At 39.5% G+C, this 18,564-nt stretch overlaps 1 protein-coding gene across 2 annotated transcripts in view; it reads left to right on the forward strand.

Annotated features, from left to right (window-relative positions):
* The first annotated feature begins 2,069 nt into the window (after nucleotides 1-2,069).
* Nucleotides 2,070-18,564, forward strand: part of atp2a2b (ATPase sarcoplasmic/endoplasmic reticulum Ca2+ transporting 2b) — a 29,905-nt gene continuing 13,410 nt past the window's right edge. Inside the window, exons 1-6 of one of the 2 annotated variants that reach the window (XM_074617424.1) lie at nucleotides 2,070-2,759; nucleotides 3,909-3,926; nucleotides 4,048-4,130; nucleotides 6,100-6,204; nucleotides 8,702-8,840; nucleotides 18,175-18,255. In XM_074617424.1, the coding sequence (XP_074473525.1) occupies nucleotides 2,639-2,759; nucleotides 3,909-3,926; nucleotides 4,048-4,130; nucleotides 6,100-6,204; nucleotides 8,702-8,840; nucleotides 18,175-18,255 (547 nt within the window). In that variant the 5' untranslated portion in view covers nucleotides 2,070-2,638. Of the gene's footprint in view, nucleotides 2,772-3,908; nucleotides 3,927-4,047; nucleotides 4,131-6,099; nucleotides 6,205-8,701; nucleotides 8,841-18,174; nucleotides 18,256-18,564 lie in introns of both variants that reach the window. The other variant, XM_074617425.1, reaches the window with a different exon arrangement.

Genomic DNA, 18,564 nt, shown 5'->3' on the forward strand with positions numbered 1-18,564 from the left:
AATACTTAATTATACTTTTCTTAAGTATATCTCGATCAAAAGATTAAGTTCAAGTCGGCCTATAAGCCAAGTATACTTAGCCTTTTTTGTATACTTGTCAGTATGAGCCAAGTATACTTTTCTGTATAGTTGTCAGTATGAGCCAAATGTACTTAGACTTTCTTTATACTTGTCAGTATGAGCCAAGTATACTTAGACTTTTCTGTATACTTGTCAGTATGAGCCAAGTATACTTAGACTTTTCTGTATACTTTGTCAGTATAAGCCAATTAGACTTTTCTGTATACAGTATTGTCAGTATAAGCCAAGTGCACTTAGACTTTTCTGTATACTTGTCAGTATAAGCCAAGTAGACTTTTCTGTATACAGTATTGTCAGTATAAGCCAAGTGCACTTAGACTTTTCTGTATACTTGTCAGTATAAGCCAAGTATAGGTAGACTTTTCTGTATGGCCTACTTGTCAGTATAAGCCAAATGTACTTAGACTTTTCTCTACAGTTGTCAGTATGAGCCAAGTATACTTATATATACTTTTGCTAATATATAGCTCTGATGAGTACATAAAAAGTAAACTGAAAGTACACTCTTAATTTAAGTTCAAAAGAAGTATACTAATAGCACACTTGAATAAACTTATTTTTGGTAAGGGTATATACAAATTCATTGATAAGAGCAGAGCAGTACTACTTTGATGATGAGGGAAACATAATTTTGGAGTCTGTTACATTGTTAATTTCCACAAAAATCAAGTGTTGTATTGTTTGTTGAATTCTGTATGGATGCTCATGATGTTCAACCCAGAGCTGAAAATGCAAAATAAATATCAAAGTTTAAAAAAAAAAAAAAAAAATAAATGTAATGTGGACTGCCACCCAACTCAGGCACCGTAGTCGTGGAGAGAGAGAGAGAGAGAGCAACATTTCCTGCTACAATGTAGCACATATGAAGAAATTACAATATATTGTTATTAATTGTTTTCTTTTATTTGTTTGTTTGATTTATTGACACAACAAACATTAATTACTTTTTTATTGTTTTCTTCCATTTACATGCATGTTCTTTTTAAATATCTATATATTGTAATTTGCTTAATAAATTGTATATATGTATATATATGTTTTTGTTTTTATTTTGTTCTTTTTTTTTCATTTTTATTTATTATGGAAATGACGCTTTGGCAATATTGTTCATCATGCCAATGAAGCATATTGAATTGAATTGCATTGAGAGCAGGGGCATGGAGTATGGAGCAGGAGAGAGAGAGAGAGTAGGATTTCCGGTTTCTCCAACCAATGAGCTGGCCAATGCCAGGCCAGTTGAGGATTTTTTTTTTTTTTTCTTTTCTTTTTTTTCTTCTTTTCTTCCTTTTCCTCATAACAAAATAAAATAAAGTGAAATATGGATAAAACAAAAAAGGACAGAAAAATAAATTAAAGAAAGAAACAAAGTAAATAAAGAAACAAATGAATAAATAATAAAGAAAGAAAGAAAGAAAACTTCAAAAAAGCCAACATAACTGGGCAAGATCAATATCATGTAACTGAGTGTGTGTGCGCTTGAGACGGGTGGGGGTGGTGTCTGGATGTCAGTTAGGGTGCAAATCAAATTAAGGCAAGATTAAAAAGAATAAGATAAAATAAATATAAATAGGTAGATGGATAGAAGTAAAAGGATGATGGCTAAAAGGATGGTGTTTAATAGGGTGATGGATAAAAAGATGATGTTTTAAAAGAGAATGATGGCTAAAAGGATGGTGTTTAATAGGGTGATGGATAAAAAAATGATGTTTTAAAAGAGAATGATGGATAAAAAAGGATGATGTGGTTGTATGTGGTGTGTGGACTGTAACTGGAGTTAAATGTAATCATGGGTTAATATTGGTGGTGGTGGTGGTGGTGGTGGTTTGATAGACAGGGGCATGGAGCATGGAGAGCATGGAGCACAGGGAGAGAGAGAGAGAGAGAGAGAGAGAGAGAGAGAGAGAGAGAGAGAGAGAGAGAGAGAGAGAGAGAGAGAGAGAGAGAGAGAGAGTAGGACTTCCGGTTTCTCCAGCCAATGAGCTGATTCCACATGCGGGACACACTGAACGCCGCATTCGAAGCTAATAACGCGAGAGCTGCAGCGGACACACGCGAGATTGGAGTCGATGAGAAGGACGCTGCTGCTGGTGATTCCTCCGCAACACAGACAGCAGAAGAGCAGAAGAGCAGAAGAGCGGGTGTCAAAGCCACATGTTTTAAGTAATCTATTTGGATAGAGTTGTGCTGGAATTAAGAGAAGAGGAAGATACTAAAATACATACCTATTTGGGACTGCGGTGTTGATATGAATTACTCGTTCAAGGTCTCACGGAAAACCTAGCGGTGTTACAGCCGGCGTGCTTTAGCCTGTTAGCTTCTCCGTTAGCACACAGGAGCCGCTATTTCGTCCACTCTTCAGCAAGGCAACCTGCATGCCGCGCTGCTGCCCGGTGTTATATCGCTTATTATTCAGTAACAAGTCAACACCGTGGAGGTCCTACTGTAATATTCAAGTAGTTTAAAGTCAAAGGAGGAAAGAGGAACCGTGACGGGGGGGTTTTGAGAGGCTGGTGACCGAACTGTGTGTCCTCAAGTGGCCGTTTCAACAACCATCATCATGGACAACGCACCACACACAAAGACGGTGGAAGAAGTTTACAGCTTTTTTAACGTCAACGAAAGCACTGGTTTGAGTTTAGAGCAAGTGAAGAAACAACGGGAACGATTTGGACCAAACGGTAAGGAAACCGGTTTGTTATAAAAAGACAAGTATAGCGTTATATTAGCTATATAACATTGTAACCGGTAGGTGTCATGTATGTGGCTGTTCACGGGCGACATACCGGACTTTAGAGAGGTTGTGACGTCACGAGCTGTATGTTGAAATACTGGCAATCATCTTTTTCTTTTTTTTTTCTGTGACTCACTTAGTAAACAGCAACGTCATCCTCTATTATACTATGCAACTGTGTCATTTTGTTTAACTACTGGACTACAACAGTATGCTAATGTTGTATATCAAGTATTGTTTATTTGTTTTGCACAATTTAAGACTATACAACATAACAGAGCAGAGTTTTATGGGATATATTACATTTAACTGTTATTATTTTAATGTCTTAAAGAGTATTTTGCTTAAGCAGCCTAGACCTTATTATTCTGGAAAATCCTTTTTCCTTATTTTACTGCATGATTTTGGGGTTTGTTTTATTGCACATTCGGGCAATTTACCACACATACAGATTTTAACATTGTTTATTGTTTATTTGTTTTGCACAATTTAAGACTATACAACATAACAAAAAAAAAAAGACTAATATACAGTGCAGGAAGAGGCAAAAAAAACACTGGGCTTATCTGAAGCCTCCACCTCTAGAGACAAGATTAATATAAATAAATAATATGACTACATAATAGTTATAAAAAACAATTAGGACAAGATATATATATATATATATAACAATACAGTAAATATATTTAAAAAAAAGATGTGTGTTGCGTGGAAGTGTATGGTTAGTGTTTGTGATGAGGATATTGATTTGAATATCTATAATGACTTCTGGGCAATTGTAACCAAACAACATTGTGAGTGGGAAAAAATTAAAAAACATAAAAACAGATACATGGATAAATTGGGGGAAAAGCAATTACAAGACAGCAATTAAATGACCCGTTAAGCGACTTTTGAAACATTTGACTGATGAACAGTTTATTGATAGAGGTGAAAAGCTACTCCATAATTTAGTTCCCCTAAATCTTATCGAAAATGTACCTCTACTAGTGAGGAATTTAGGAGGATGAAGATCTTACCATATAGATATTGCCATTTAAATAACTTCTTGTCCATCTCTCTCTTTTGCCTGCGGTCTGACTGGGATGATCTGCAGAATTGCCAGCTGAGGAGGGTGAGTGGACCAATTGTATATAAATGCAAGGAATCCCCTGTATATGTTTCTATGTATGTACCTGTATCTGTCATTCATATTTTTCCAATGAAAGGGAAACATTCATGTTTTTGTTTTCTAGGTAAATCCCTTTGGGAACTAGTGGTTGAACAGTTTGAAGATTTGCTCGTGAGGATCCTTTTACTTGCTGCCTGCATATCCTTTGTAAGTATAACACGCGTTTTGTTAGCTGCACAGGTGGTTTGTGCAGTGTTCATTCAAACAATGTGGACCAGATGGCTCGTAATCAATAGCTACCTATTTGACTTGCAGCCAGGAGCTATGTCTTATCATATTGTAGAAGTAAAAGACTGCTAGCAGGCTGTGTCATTCTTTTGTAAAGGGGTGCGCTCAACACACAACTCCAGATAGAGTTGACTATTTTGGTGCTAAAGTAGTGAGAGGGTAATTCACGCTGATATCTTAACTACCAGAGCCTGCTTCATTTCCTCCAAGACAGAATATTCAGTGTTTGGGGGGAAATAAAATACTAAAACATGGCATTCTGCCAGTTGAACATTGTCTGTGTTCATCTTTCTCTTCACCCTTTTAGCGACGAGTTCAGTGGGTTTTCATCCTACAAAGTGTATATAGAGCTTTTCTGATTGATTCAGTGCAGATCAGTTTAGCAAGAATGCTGTTCAGAGTGGAGAAGAAACAAGCCCAGAATCTGTCTGGTGACACAACACAGAGACCGTTTTTTTTTTGTGCAATTCTGTCTTCAGGTATTATGAGTCAGCTATGCTTTTGCTCCTGAAGAAAATCAAGTCATTGCAGCCTCTTGTTTCATAGAGATTATGTTAAAACGTCAATAGTCAAGAAGTCCGTAGTTAACAAGAAAGGCTGACATGTTAATCTGGGAACAGACCGCTATGTCACTTGATTATGTGGCACGTTGTTGGAATGAGCAGCATGCCTTGTGTTTGGCTGTTAAAGAGTGAAAGTGACAGACACCTGAATGTCCATATGTCTCTCTGATGAATGAATTTCCTGGTGTTAACATGTTAACATGTCACCACACTCTAGCGATGATTGAAACTCTATCACAAGTCTCAAACATTACTTTGATGTCCAGGTTTCATGTTGTTCTCGTGAATCGTTCCATAAATGAACAGACATAACTTGTGATGCTTGTGTTGTTGTCACCAGTGGAGTGGCAATCCCCAGTGTACTTTATGGGTAGCGGCACAGTGTTAGGTTACGTATCATGTGGCCCTGGTCCTGCTAGGATTGGCTGTTGGCCTCGTGGCTGAGAATATCATCTGTCACCAAGGCATGGCGATGACGGTCAGCTATGGTTACAACGCTTATAAATCACCAGCTGTAGTTCTCAGCTCGCTCCCAATCACACAAACACATGCAGACACATTTACTTTTATTTCAGCATGACATTTAGACTACAAAGTTATATACAAACATTTGTTGGACTTAACGTTCAGTTGTTCTGGAACTGAAATGTAAACTGTTTTTTTTTTTTATGATAGATGCTTAGAATTTAATTTGACGTTTGATTGGCCATGCTTAAATAGGTTGGATTTGAAAATAGGTGCGCCATTGGCATTTCGATTGACACACTTCACTGCTGGCACAGATTTTAAAGGAGGAGAAAGTGGTTACTACACTCTCAGTTTCTCTCCCATGGCTTTCTAACACACTTGGCCCAGTTACTGCAATACTGGCAGAAGCTGGCTTTGAATTTATAATGAATTATTTAATGATTGTTAGATACTTAAAATCATTGTGCCAAATATGTAAAAGTCAAAGTGGGGTTCTGGCACAACTTCAACTACTAGGAAGGTGCTTGGAAAAGACACCGGGAGGAAATCCCAAAACGAACGTCATAATTAACATTGTCCAGCACGTTAGTAGCAAGGCTGCATGAAAAGAAAAGAAACAAAAAATTATATATATATATATATATATACACACACACACACACACTGGATACTGGATACAGAGCCACGCTAGTAAGGTTATCCAGCTCGCCAGAGTATTTATTTCTGGTTGTTCTTTGGGGGTGCAGCTAATGTTATCCCATCAGGACTTCAATCCTCTCTGTGTCTCACACTTCAGTATTAATTATTTGTCGTATATTAAATTACTGTTCATTTCTTTTTCCCTGTTTTGTGTGTAGGTGCTGGCCTGGTTTGAAGAGGGAGAAGAAACCGTTACAGCCTTTGTGGAGCCTTTTGTTATCCTGCTTATTCTCATAGCAAATGCCATTGTAGGAGTCTGGCAGGTAAACACATCACATTTACATATCTACCCAAGTATGGGTTTTTAAAATCTTGTCTCCTTGAGCCAAATGTTTATTGTTATGAAATGAATACATTTGGTTGCATTGATAGTGGTGATATCTAACAGTGGATAGTTAGTTGAGCTTTGCTTAGGAAGTAACTTTGCTCAGGAGAGGGTGACGGCAGATGGAGTGTCACTTCAATACGGAAAAGATACCTGACTCTGCCCTGCAGGTTATTCTTCATAGCAAGCTTAGTATGTTGTAATAATAGCTCAATAGCTGAAGCAAAAGAGTTTTTTCCACTTTGATAGTTGTCACCAAATGTGTGTTGGGGATGTTCAAGCTGAATAGGAGTCTTACTGAAGAGGGAAAATAATGCTGTAGAGAGAAATTTGCAATGGAAAAGCATATAATACAATTTTTATCATGACAGAAATTCAAAACACAACATTTCCCATTCAGGCCAAGGATACAGCACACATCCTATTAGACCCTCAGTGTAAAAAAACACTAATCTCATACACTTGTTCTTGTCTCAGTCACACCAGAAACCTGGCCTGCTCCACTTCCTCCTCCCTTGGTATATTCTGGTCCTCATTAATTAACCTACCCTTTCAGGGAAATCCTAGCTCTTGACCTTTTGACTCAGCTCGGCAACATTTAGTCATAAAGGGTGAAACAATGCAACAAATGCAATTGTTTTTAATGGCGCTTGTAAAGGGGGTATTTTTATGCCTCTGTTTATATGTGCCTGCAGAGTGTTGGCTCTCGCCCAGGATTTACGGTGTCGGTTCCTTTGAGAAGCACTATTGATCTGTCAACGTATACCTTAATTATAAAGCAGGAAACAAATGCAGCAGCAGTCATGGATGGAGGCGCTCTTCTGGGCATACAGAAAACTAATTATCCTTTTTTTTTTTATAACTGCCACTGTTTCAATCAAATTTAGAAATGCCCAGCATATTACTCTGGAGTCAGTTATGATAGATTATGTACACTGACTCCTTTCACGTGCTTGTGGATAATAGTGTTTGGTAAATGCACCCCAAAAACAGTTCCGATTTTAATTGACATGATTAACAATACTACATTAAGCAACACATCCGTCAAGCTAATTAATCAAATTATTGAATTACATCTCTTAAGTAGCCACATATCGTATACCTTACCTTTTTTACATAGTATTAATAAATAAATAATACTTACGTTTAGATGTTTTATTTGTTTGATATATCCCTGTTTGTTTAAAGTGAAGGTAATACCTGATAAAACAATAATTGAAATCTACATCCCTTAGATTTTTCACTAGATTCTTGCTTGTTTCACACACACACATTAGCTCACCTACTTTAAGAAAGACCTTGCATGTCCTATACAGATTTATAGATATCTCGGGAACAAGTAGGGGAACCTCTGAATCATCATCTGTGGATAATATCTACAAATGAGATAACTGCTCCCCTGAGGTCGGTGTGGAATATCAGTGGCTTTAGGTCTTGAGTAAGACCATTTTTCTTACACTTGTCATAGATCAAAAGTGTGTTTCCTGGGAAAAATGTCTAATAAACTCAGTTGAAGAACAGACGCTATGACACACCACACTAGGTCAAAGAAGACAGTTGGCAGGTTGGGTGGGTCCCTGCTGGATTGTCATGTAAATGAAATGCTCGTTGAAGGTCCTGCTGGGGCTTGTGTGCAAATGGGGAGTTGTTAACAGTAAGTGGCTGGTTGTTTGACTTTGTTTATGCAAACAAGGCCTCTGTATGATGTAGAGGTGGAGGAGGCCGAGTCGGCTGTTTAGGATAGTTTTCCTGTGAATTCAAATCAGTTGATGTTTTGTATGCAACCTTGTAAGACCTCACCTTTACTGGCAGACATTTTAATGATCCTGTGTCCCCGTTGCTATTCCTTACAAAAGATCTTAATGTCCTTGGGTTGTGTGTGCCCTGTCTTGCCATGTCTCGTTGAGTGCTGCCTGGGAGCTGGCACTAAAAGTGTCCAGTCTGAGAGCAATCTGTCAGACACGATAAAGTCAGCACTATTAGAAAAGTGCAAGTAAAGAATGATCAGGAAGGAACTGAGCAGGCAATAAGAAAACATTTGAGGGAACTGAATGTTACACTTTCAAATATATTTTTGGAATAGAAAAATCCCCATTGTTAAGGTAACCCTAAGGTGTGTCGTTCACATCTGAAAAGAAAACCATGTGACTGAGGCAAAAGCTTTCTTTTCAAACGTGTCCCATTGTTGACATAATTCTGCTCCGCTGTCTTTCCTAGACCACCCATCATGTGCACTTAGTTTATTTTATTTGCTGCTTTGCTTATGTGAAGATTAGATAGACCCTAATTAGTCAATTTTTAATAATGGTGCTCTAACGGCATACCTGAGACGTCGCTTTGTATCTATCTTCATCCAGTTCCCGTGAAATGCTCTGTGTTGGTGAGAAATCTACTTGTTTTAAAAAAAAAATGTTCCTCCTATTTCCACTGTTCAGGAGCGAAATGCAGAAAATGCCATTGAAGCGCTTAAGGAGTATGAGCCAGAGATGGGGAAGGTGTACCGCCAGGACAGGAAAAGTGTCCAGAGAATCAAGGCCAGGGACATATGCCCTGGGGACATCGTGGAGGTGGCAGGTAAGGTTAAATTGTATTATGCTTTGTTTAAGCAAGTGTGTGTGTGCGCTAAAAGTGACGCCATTGAGCCGAGCTCCGCACGGTCGCGCACCTCCAAATTCATTAGACTAAGCGCCCCCTGCACGTACAGGGCTTTGTTGTTATTGAAATAGGATCCATTTGTTTCATCTGATAAGACACTGTTGTGCAGCGTATCTGGGTGGTGTTTTTATATCTAAAAAATAAAGAGGTGATGAATCGGTGGCTGTTATTCAACCCACAGATGCTTTTGGTGTATGTAAGAGATGCAGAAATAACATTGGTCATCAGCTCTGTAAACATTATGAACTGTGTTATGACGTACGCTTTACACAGTTTTAAACGCACACACACACACATCTGATCCCTCATCCTGTTTAACCCCCTTGACAATTTCCGAATAATGGCAGTACCGAGTAAGTAAAGCGGTTACGCAATACAAGAGCAGAGGCCCAATCTGTTCTCCAACATCTCCTTTTCTTGGCTAACCTCAACTTGAACAGGGCCACATATGTTTATGCCTTTTGCGTCACTGCTCCTCCTCCCTGTGTTTTCTTACTGATCAGTCTTTGTCAGTGGGCCTCTTTCAGTCTGTTATCTTTCCTTTTTGTCTATCTTTGGTCCTCTTTTCTTTTATTCGGTTTCTGTTAATTATGTAGCTTCCCATAAAAATACTTCTTTTCTTTGTTCCAAAGCAAAAGGTTAGTGGAGTAGAGTTACAAAAAAGATTTCTTTACTGTCTGTTTATAATCTTGTCAGAAGCTAAAAGAAAGGGTTTTGAATTGACTCCCTCCAATGCCTTTCAGAGTCAACGCCGCATTACACTCTGTGGCATAAATGTACTTAAACAAGTATTTCAGTCTAACTTGAGTGAGCTGAAATAAAATGATCTTGTTAATTCTCATACTGACTGTGATAGTGTTTACATTATTGGAGCTAGCACTCAGCTTTAGTTAAACCTGCAATAGGCAGATTGTTTTTGGCATCATTGGACAAACATTCCACAATAACCATTCAGCATATTGTATTTCAAGTGCCCTGAGGGATAATTAGACTTCTGCACCTCCTCATGGCTCTGTTTTCAGGCTTTAAAAAATCTAGCCAGTGACGGGAGACTTTGGCCAATCACAGGAATTTTTTAGAGAGAGAGTGTGTTCCTATTGGCTGTTCATTCAACGGAGGCAGCTGTCAATCACTCGCAAACTCCGGTCAAACTAGGCAGCGCTGATCAAATATGAATCAATATTCTGTTACTGTAATGCCTATTTCTCATCTCAAATGTTTTCATAAACATCTTGTAGTGTACTGTTTAGCTGTAAAATGAGAAAGTTTGCTCCGGCAGGTGGGCGGTGTTTGGTATTTCCTCAGCTGATCTCAACATGGCTGCCAGGTCACACACTTTCTCATTTTAACAGCTAAACGGTACACTACAAGATGTTTCTGAAAACATCTGAGGAGAGAAATAGGCAAAGCATTTATCGAAGCATGGTATAACATTGCAGCATCATTGATGTACTGAGTTGTACTTCATAATGCCTTAGAATCAACCGCACTCTCAGCTTAAGTAAAAACAAATGTAAAGCACTAAATAATTAACTTATGCATGGGGGAAATAGGGAATATGTATAGTTTTTGTCAAAAAGACTCACAAAGTACCAGTTTTTGGCAGCCTTGATCTGCTCAAAATATTTTCTTTTTTGCATTCAACATATTTTGGTTTATTTTCTTACTCCCAATATCATAACTACAGTAAGACTAATTGGAATTGGAGTCTGAATCAATTAAGAACAGTACCCAACCCTACTGTCATGTACTGACACCAGCTTCAGATAATGCTCAGTTTTTTTAATGCTGCAACTTTACAATCTCTGATTATGTGGCCTCTATAGCTTCTTCATCTTGTTCCTATTTGAAAGGAGAAGATCTCAGCTTGGACTGCTGTACTTGACATTGTCGTCTGTTATAATCCAAGTAGAACCAATGTTTGTGTTGCTGCAACTATTATCTCATATTCAGAGTCATCTGGATCATTCAACTTACCGACTTTATGGTTATAGTGGGACAGTAGCTCAATCAAACAAGTCGGTCTGCGTGCTTTATATACACAGTTAGGGCCATGTGATTTTCTGTCTGCGGCAGCAAGCTGTTCACATAAATATGGTCCTAAATCCAATACATGAGCCTCTGAGGTGACATAAGTAATGAGGATGGAGGTGATGAAAATGTTTTAGTTGCAAAGTATCTGCGGAAATCTACCATAGTTTACGTAACCAGAGAGCTCTTAGTGCACGTGTTTGAGTTTGCAGCGGCAGGGAAACCAACTAGTCGACCAGGAAGTTGCAGCGTGATGGTTGATGATTTATGAGTGTAATGCCAGGCTGCAAAGTGTCTTGTCAGACCAGGCATATGGTTTATGTCCTTTGAGTACTATTAGATCTAGAGCTGTGATGATTTTGCCATCACAAGCTCAGATGCTCAGTCAGAGCAATTGTTGTTAAGTGGTTAGTTGAACTCTGTGTTCGGAGTGTGTGAAATACTACGGCTATGTGTCTTGCTCTGTGTCGATCACATGTTTTTTTTTCAGTCCTTTTTTGGATGCACAGTAAGGGTTATGCCCACTCCTCCTCTCCCAGTCACACATATACTCCCTTCCCCTCCCGAAGAGTGATTGAGATCTTAAGAACTGCTGTCTCAACTATCCAGCGGACATCCACTTTCTTGTCTTACAAGCTAGCAAAGATGTTCCTCTAAACATGTTTTTCATACAGTGCTTGCTTAACTGTCACAGTTCAGTGTTTTGCTGTGTTGAGCAAACAGTTTGTTTTGCTGCAGTGCTATGAATTGGGCATCATTGACCACAGCTTGCTTTTGTCCGTCTTTCTGGGCACAGCATTGAGTGTCACACCTGCCCTCTTGTGCGTCAGTAGCATAGTTCTGAGCTGCCAGCTTAATGGGAAAGGATCTTGCTAGGGTCACCTAGCGCAGTCACGTCTCAGAGAAAATGTTTTTAGAGTAGGGCTGATAAAAATATTTAATTGCGATTAATCGCACATTTATGTCTGTTCAAAACATACCTTAAAGGGAGAGTTGTGAAGTATTTAAGACTCTTATCAACATGGGAGTGGGCAAATATGCTTGCTTTATACAAATGTGTATGTATATATATATACAGTATGTATTACTGGAAATCAATTAACAGAAAACAATGACAAATATTGTCCAGAAACCCTCACAGGTACTGCATTTAGCATAAAAAATATGCTCAAATCATAACATGGCAAACTGAAGCCCAACAGGCAACAACAGCTGTCAGTGTGTCACTGTGCTGACTTGACTATGACTTGCCCAAAACTGCATGGGATTATTAGAAAGTTGGCATGTCTGTAAATGGGAGACTCTTGCCATGCAAGTTATACCACGCCAAAATGTTGCGCAAGTTTGGAGCATTATTTAGCCTCCTTGGTGAGAAGCTAGTATGACATGGTTGGTACCAATGGATTCCTTAGGCTCTCTAGCTTCATATGATCACTCTAGCTATAAAACCGAGTGAGCACAGGACACAGAGGGCTTTTTTTAAGCCACGCACCGATTTGCAAGCACCAAGCCAATACGGATTTGCATCTGATGTGGGGCTTTTGTCGAGGAGCTCCAAAAAATAAAAATTGCCAATTGAAAAATGAGGGGTAAAGTTGTGTGGTGTGTACTAGGCATTACTGTACACTGTCAGTCGAAAACAGCAGGGTTTCCTGTCTTTTCCAATAGTGGAAGTGGGCTACTTCTGCTGAATTATGGGTCGCCTTGTTAACATCAAAAGGAATACACTATTATTGGCAGCATTGAGTGCATTGCTGCTTGGCAGCAGCACTGTGTCTGTGAGTGGGTAAGAAATTATGTAATAGTCTTGGAGCATGGGTGAATTCCATTTAGGCCAATTTTAATTCCATCAGTGTAGGTTATCTTTTTGTCACTTAATATATGCATATAACATCAACGTGAGAAGTCCTGAACTGTCTTTGATAAGTTCCCCTTCCCTCTTGTGTACGTATTTTCAATACAGGACCATAATAGGTAGCATGACAGTAAGGTGTCAATGTTTGTGTGCTCTTAAGTTGCTCGCAAAAGCCAAAGATTTATTTTTCAGTTTTAGATTTTACCATTTGTTTCATATCACCTCATTTTACAGGGAGGGTTCTTAGTTTCCCTGGTTATCTGCAGTTGTGCCCTCAGTTGTTGGCTTGTGTTTCCCACATCAACGACTCACTGTCACTCAGTTGAGCCATTCATACAATGTTTGGTCTCCTGAGTATGGCATGGTTTCATTAAAAACCCAAATGCGTGTCTACTGGCTTTTATTATTGCCGGCACTCTACTGAAGCAACGGTGACAATTCTTTGCTGTCAGGTGGCTTTTGTTTTTACCGTGCAATTCCTTATTGGACAAGATGTTCTTATACTGTTGCCAGAGTGATGGCCTTGACCCTTGTAGCAACAACATCCTGTGCATAAAGAATAAAAGAGTGCCCTTTTCTTCCCACTTTTCTTTCTCGTCCCCCGATTAAGGCTTTCTGGCTGTGTGTGACTCGGATGTGTATATATCTGAGACTGATCACCTTTGTTCTCCTGACTTGTGGTTTTATCTTAACCACAGTCTGAGGCGGGGGCGTTCCCATTAATGTTGTCAGAGACGGCACGACAGGATGTAATGTTTAGAAAGGGTACAGATTCAGTTTGATAAATAATTTGCTCTCCAGATGGCCACATGGCCAGATTTCCTCTCTTGTGTTTAAGAGTGTAGGATAGTCTGTCTATTGTCATCACCAGAGCCATTTGTCTCTGCTCGTCCTCTGCTGAATGTCTATTCCGCTCTTCCATGCTCTTTGCTTTTTCCTTGTGATTGCTTCATTATTCGAACACAGAGATGATATGGGATGCACAGTGTTATGTGTGTTTGTGTATGTTATGGTTTGATCTAAAGTTTTCCATTCATAAGAGGAGTGGAAGAGTCCCTTGAGGGCTACAGGACCCCATGAAAGGTCTCAGAAGGCTGCACACTACGTGCAAGCACATAAGGGTGCCCCAGTCACTGTGAGAGAAAATATACAACTCCCTTAAGGCCTTTAAAGTTTCACTGGACCCCCCATGATGAATAGTGGGATACTGTGTAATCTGCACTATGAGACTTTGTTATATTTGTATTAGGGATGCGACGGTGAGGACATTTTCCCACCGGTTAATAAACTGGTGACAACGCCGGTGTTTCCGATTACACCGGACCTTTTACAAGAAAAGACGGCGCTCAATATCTGTAGAGCGCTTACTATGATCTATATCGTTGGATGGCTGTGTGTCTGGCCTCTCCAGTCCAGCTTTCGCTGCAAGGCTGCAGGTTTCCATCTGGAGCCGCTGTGCCGTGCACACCGGCTGTGAACGCTTCGTCCTCCGCACGGTGATTGCCTCATTAACGTTATGGTTCCCTTATAGCATTGGGTTTAAATCCAAAACTATTACCAAATAGTTGCTTTTGCTTATCGCTTTGACACCAAATCCTCCGCCATCGTCTTGTCTGTCAACTCTCTCTCATCCCATGTGTGTGAAATCTGACTCCTGCTACTCTGAGCTGAGACTCTGTACAGACACTTTCACTTTCAGATTATACCGTCCGTTGTCCAACTATGTATTGATAACACGCCGCTGATACGCCAAAAGGAACTAAAAGGGTCTTCTCTATATTGAAAAAAAAAGCAAAATGACGGTGGGCTAGCGATGCAATTGGTGTGTCCCCGACCACCGTGTAACACCGGTAACACCGACTACCGTGGTAAGCCTAATTTGTATGGTTGTCTTTTGCAAAATCTTCTTATATTCGCATCGAGTCAAGGCTTATCCTATCAGTCAAATGGAGTAGGGGTTTCGACCATGGTTAGTACAAGGGAGGAAAGGTGAAGATACAGACCCTGGATCGGTGCTGAGAACTACTTGGGTCTCTACAAGCTGATGGGGTGTTATCACTTTAAGTGGATGCAGACTGACATTTGTCCCCCTCTCTGGGGAACAGATAAAACAGATAAAAGCCTTTGTTCACATGGGAGAAAGAAAGGTCCCCATCCCGGAGGCTGTGCACTCTTTCCCAGAAAAATAAGAAAAAATAAAAGCATGTGATGTAAGACGAAAGGAAAGATGATGTTGGATAATGAGACAGCTGCATGTTTTGGGGCACTGCAGCAAATTTCTGTAGATAATTGCAAAACAACTGTATTCGTTGTGTGCAATATGACTTGAAGAAACATTAATAAACAGTAACTATTTTCGGAGGCATTCATAATTGTAGATTCTGCTTATCTATGTACTTATCATTGACCAATGCATGATTTGTTCTTTGAAATGAAATAGGGTCATTATTCCCAGGAGAAATGGGTTTGCCATGACGATGAACACAATCTATTTGTGGAAGTTAAGATAACAACATACTAGGGCTGTTGTTACCGGTGTTACACAGTGGTCGGGCACTCCACACATACATTACGTACCGACCGACGTTTTGCTTACAGAAATAAAACCCATTTAGTTCATTTTCGCGTATCAGCGGCATGTTAATCAATAGATCAATAGACTAAGCAGGTGTCATATTTCACACACACGACACAAGAGAAAATTGACAGATTAGATGATGGCGTAGGATTTGGTGTCGAAGCGAAAAAGCAAAAGCGTCAATTGGCAATATTTCAGATGTAAACCCCATGCTATAAGGGAACCATAACGTTAATTAACGGCAACCGCTGTGAGGAGGACGGAGCGTTCACAGCCAGTGTGCGCGGTGGAGTTTCCTCACCGTCGGATCCCTACTTTGAAACTTCTGTAAGAAATATTCGAAGGTATTTGTAGTTTGATTACCATGGCAATGGTCGAAGCTACGAAGCTTGGAAGGATTCGGGTCAGCCTTAAAAACCTGTGTTTTTTTATTGATAAGGATTTAATTTAAAAGGCCTTCAAAATTATTAGGTCCTCTTGCTGCCAAACTATTCTCTGCCTGTGAAAGTGGATTAATCTGCTTGCTGTGACCTCATTACCCGTATCCACCAATGAGTGGTAAGTAGGGTCACTATTACTTTGACGTAGGAGGTTTTCTAATTAGTGACTTTTTTGTGGGAACCTTCCCACAGGGCTTTGGGTCTTAAATATTTCCATTAACTGCAGTTCCTTGTCTCCCTTGTGTCCTCCCTCATGCTATGCTTGTCCATCTCCTTCACGATCTCCTGTCTGTTAAGGGGGATCGAGTTCGAAGGCAAGCAGGTGATGATGAAGTGGCTCTGACAGCCTCTAGTCAAGTGGAGGACCAAATTTGGTAGTGCAGCTAGTACAGTCAAGGAGCATTATCACTCACCATGACTTTAGCGTTACCACATGTTAGTTAATTTACAGTAATAACACGGATTTTTGGATTATTGGTATAGTGTAACCACAATGCAGTGATGTGTGTTTAGTTCTTTAGTAGAATTTCCTCACTTGAGTCTCTGAATGAGTTACATAAATCTGTCACAAACTCATGAGAATGATGATAATGAATGAACAGTTTGTACGAAAAGACGTCACACTTTCTATTTCAGCTCATATGCCGTGTGGAGCGGGTTCTCCTTGCTTAAAACAGAAGTTTTTTTATCATTCCCCCCCTCCTCCCCCAAATCCAGCAGCACATGTTTGCAACTGATCAAAATAGTTTTCCCATTTTTGGACGTGTGTTTTGCCGGACTCATCTAATCCCCCCTTCCCATCCCTCCTTCCCATCCCCCCCCCTCTCTTCCTCTCTCTACTCAGAAGAAGGGCACTGCAGAGGCCCAAGGGTTGGTTTACGTGTCTGTCACCAGTGTCCACAGAGGGATCTCTTAAGAGCCTCTGGGTCATTGCTTTATATTGCTTTTACCATCACCCTTCCAACGTGTGTGATGACTTACTGTAAGCTGAAAGTAATATTTCACTTCGGTGCAACAGGGGCATTTTCCATTGTGCTTTAGAATTTCATTAAAACGTCAGTCATCAATTTGGGGTGCTATGGGGACCCTGGCCCACAGCCTTATTGTAATGGTACAGTATTATACAGGAACACAATTAGGGCCGCAACTAACAATTATTTACATTGTTGATTATTTTCTCGATTAATCGATTAGTTGTTTGGTCAATAAAATGTCAGAAAATGGTGAAAAATGTCAGTGTTGACGACATTCTTAAATGTCGTGTTTTGTCCATGACTCAAAGATATTCAGTTTACTGTCATAGAGGCGTAAAGAAACCAGAAAATATTCACATTTGAGAAGCTGGAATCAGAATTTTTACTTTTTTTTTTCTTAAAAAATGACTCGAGCCGATTAATCGATTATCAAAATAGTTGACGATTAATTTAATAGTTCACAACTAATTGATTACTCGTTGCAGCTCTAAACATAATATTGTAGATTTAAGAATTTAATGTATTTGCAGACGGCCTCTCAGGTTATATTTCTTGATCATAGATCTGACCTTAAGAGATAATATATTGCATGTTTGTATTTCCATTCCCATCCCATAGAAGGGCTTTGTAATGGAAAACTCAAAGAAAATATCATTCCATAGCGCATCTGAATGCCGAACATGGTCTAACTTTTAAGCGCTTTTCTCTTCAATCAAACCACAAAGCTGAAAGGTTCATTATCAGCACTTTGTATCAGACCCAAACTGCATGTGAAACCATACAGAGGAGTAAAACTGTTTGATACCCTTTTAAGTAATGCTAATAAACGTCAGTGGCTTTAATGGTACTTATCCGCTTTCTGCAGAGGAAACACTTGTTTGGAATTTGGTGCATATTTACATTTTACATCTGTTTTACTGGCGATCGCTAAAGCCATGTGTTAGTGGAAAGAATGAGCAGCAATCTATTTGCGTCCTGTGCAGGAGATGAGTGGAACATTAATAATTTTGAATGCATGACTTTCCCTCAGCCTCTCCCTCCAACAAATAACTTGAGTTTGATTATTTTATCACTCCCAAGGAGCACGAGGTGGGATAACACAGCAGTTGATTTTAATCCCAAGACTTTAGTGTCTGTGTGTGGTGATAGTTGTTTGTTTTATTGTGCTTATCTTAAAGTATTTACTTATTTCATGAGAACATGTCTTTTCACACGGCTGTATAGTGTTTGATCAAATCTGTACACCACTCATCTGCTTTTATCGTTCGTATTGTGCAAAGTACAAATCCACCTGTAGACATGCCATTTACAGATGCCTTTTAAATTGTGAAGAGGTACTTCAGTGTCTCCTGTGCTTTGTTGTCTCTTTCCACAGTTGGTGATAAAGTGCCTGCAGACATCAGGCTGACTTCTATCAAGTCAACAACACTGAGGGTAGACCAGTCAATTCTTACAGGTAAAACCACCTAATTGTTTAACCCCCTTTTTGTCTGTGTGAACTTCTATCTGTACATGTTCGTGTCTCTGTGCCCTGACCCATTACTAGGGCTGGGGGGAAAAATCAATTCACCTATGTATCGCATTTTCAATTTTTTTTTTTTTTACGATTTTGAAATACATTTTTTAATGTCAGAATCAATATATTTGCTTCATTTGAGTCCATGCAGAGGTAGAAGGATGTTACCGCTTTTATTGTTGTAGTCAGAGTAACATGACGTCATATCCGTTACGAATCCGTCAACCAAAACGAACAGCAGCCGGCCGC

The sequence above is a fragment of the Sebastes fasciatus genome, chromosome 19, assembly GCF_043250625.1.
Source record: "Sebastes fasciatus isolate fSebFas1 chromosome 19, fSebFas1.pri, whole genome shotgun sequence".
Classification (NCBI taxonomy): Eukaryota; Metazoa; Chordata; class Actinopteri; order Perciformes; family Sebastidae; genus Sebastes; species Sebastes fasciatus.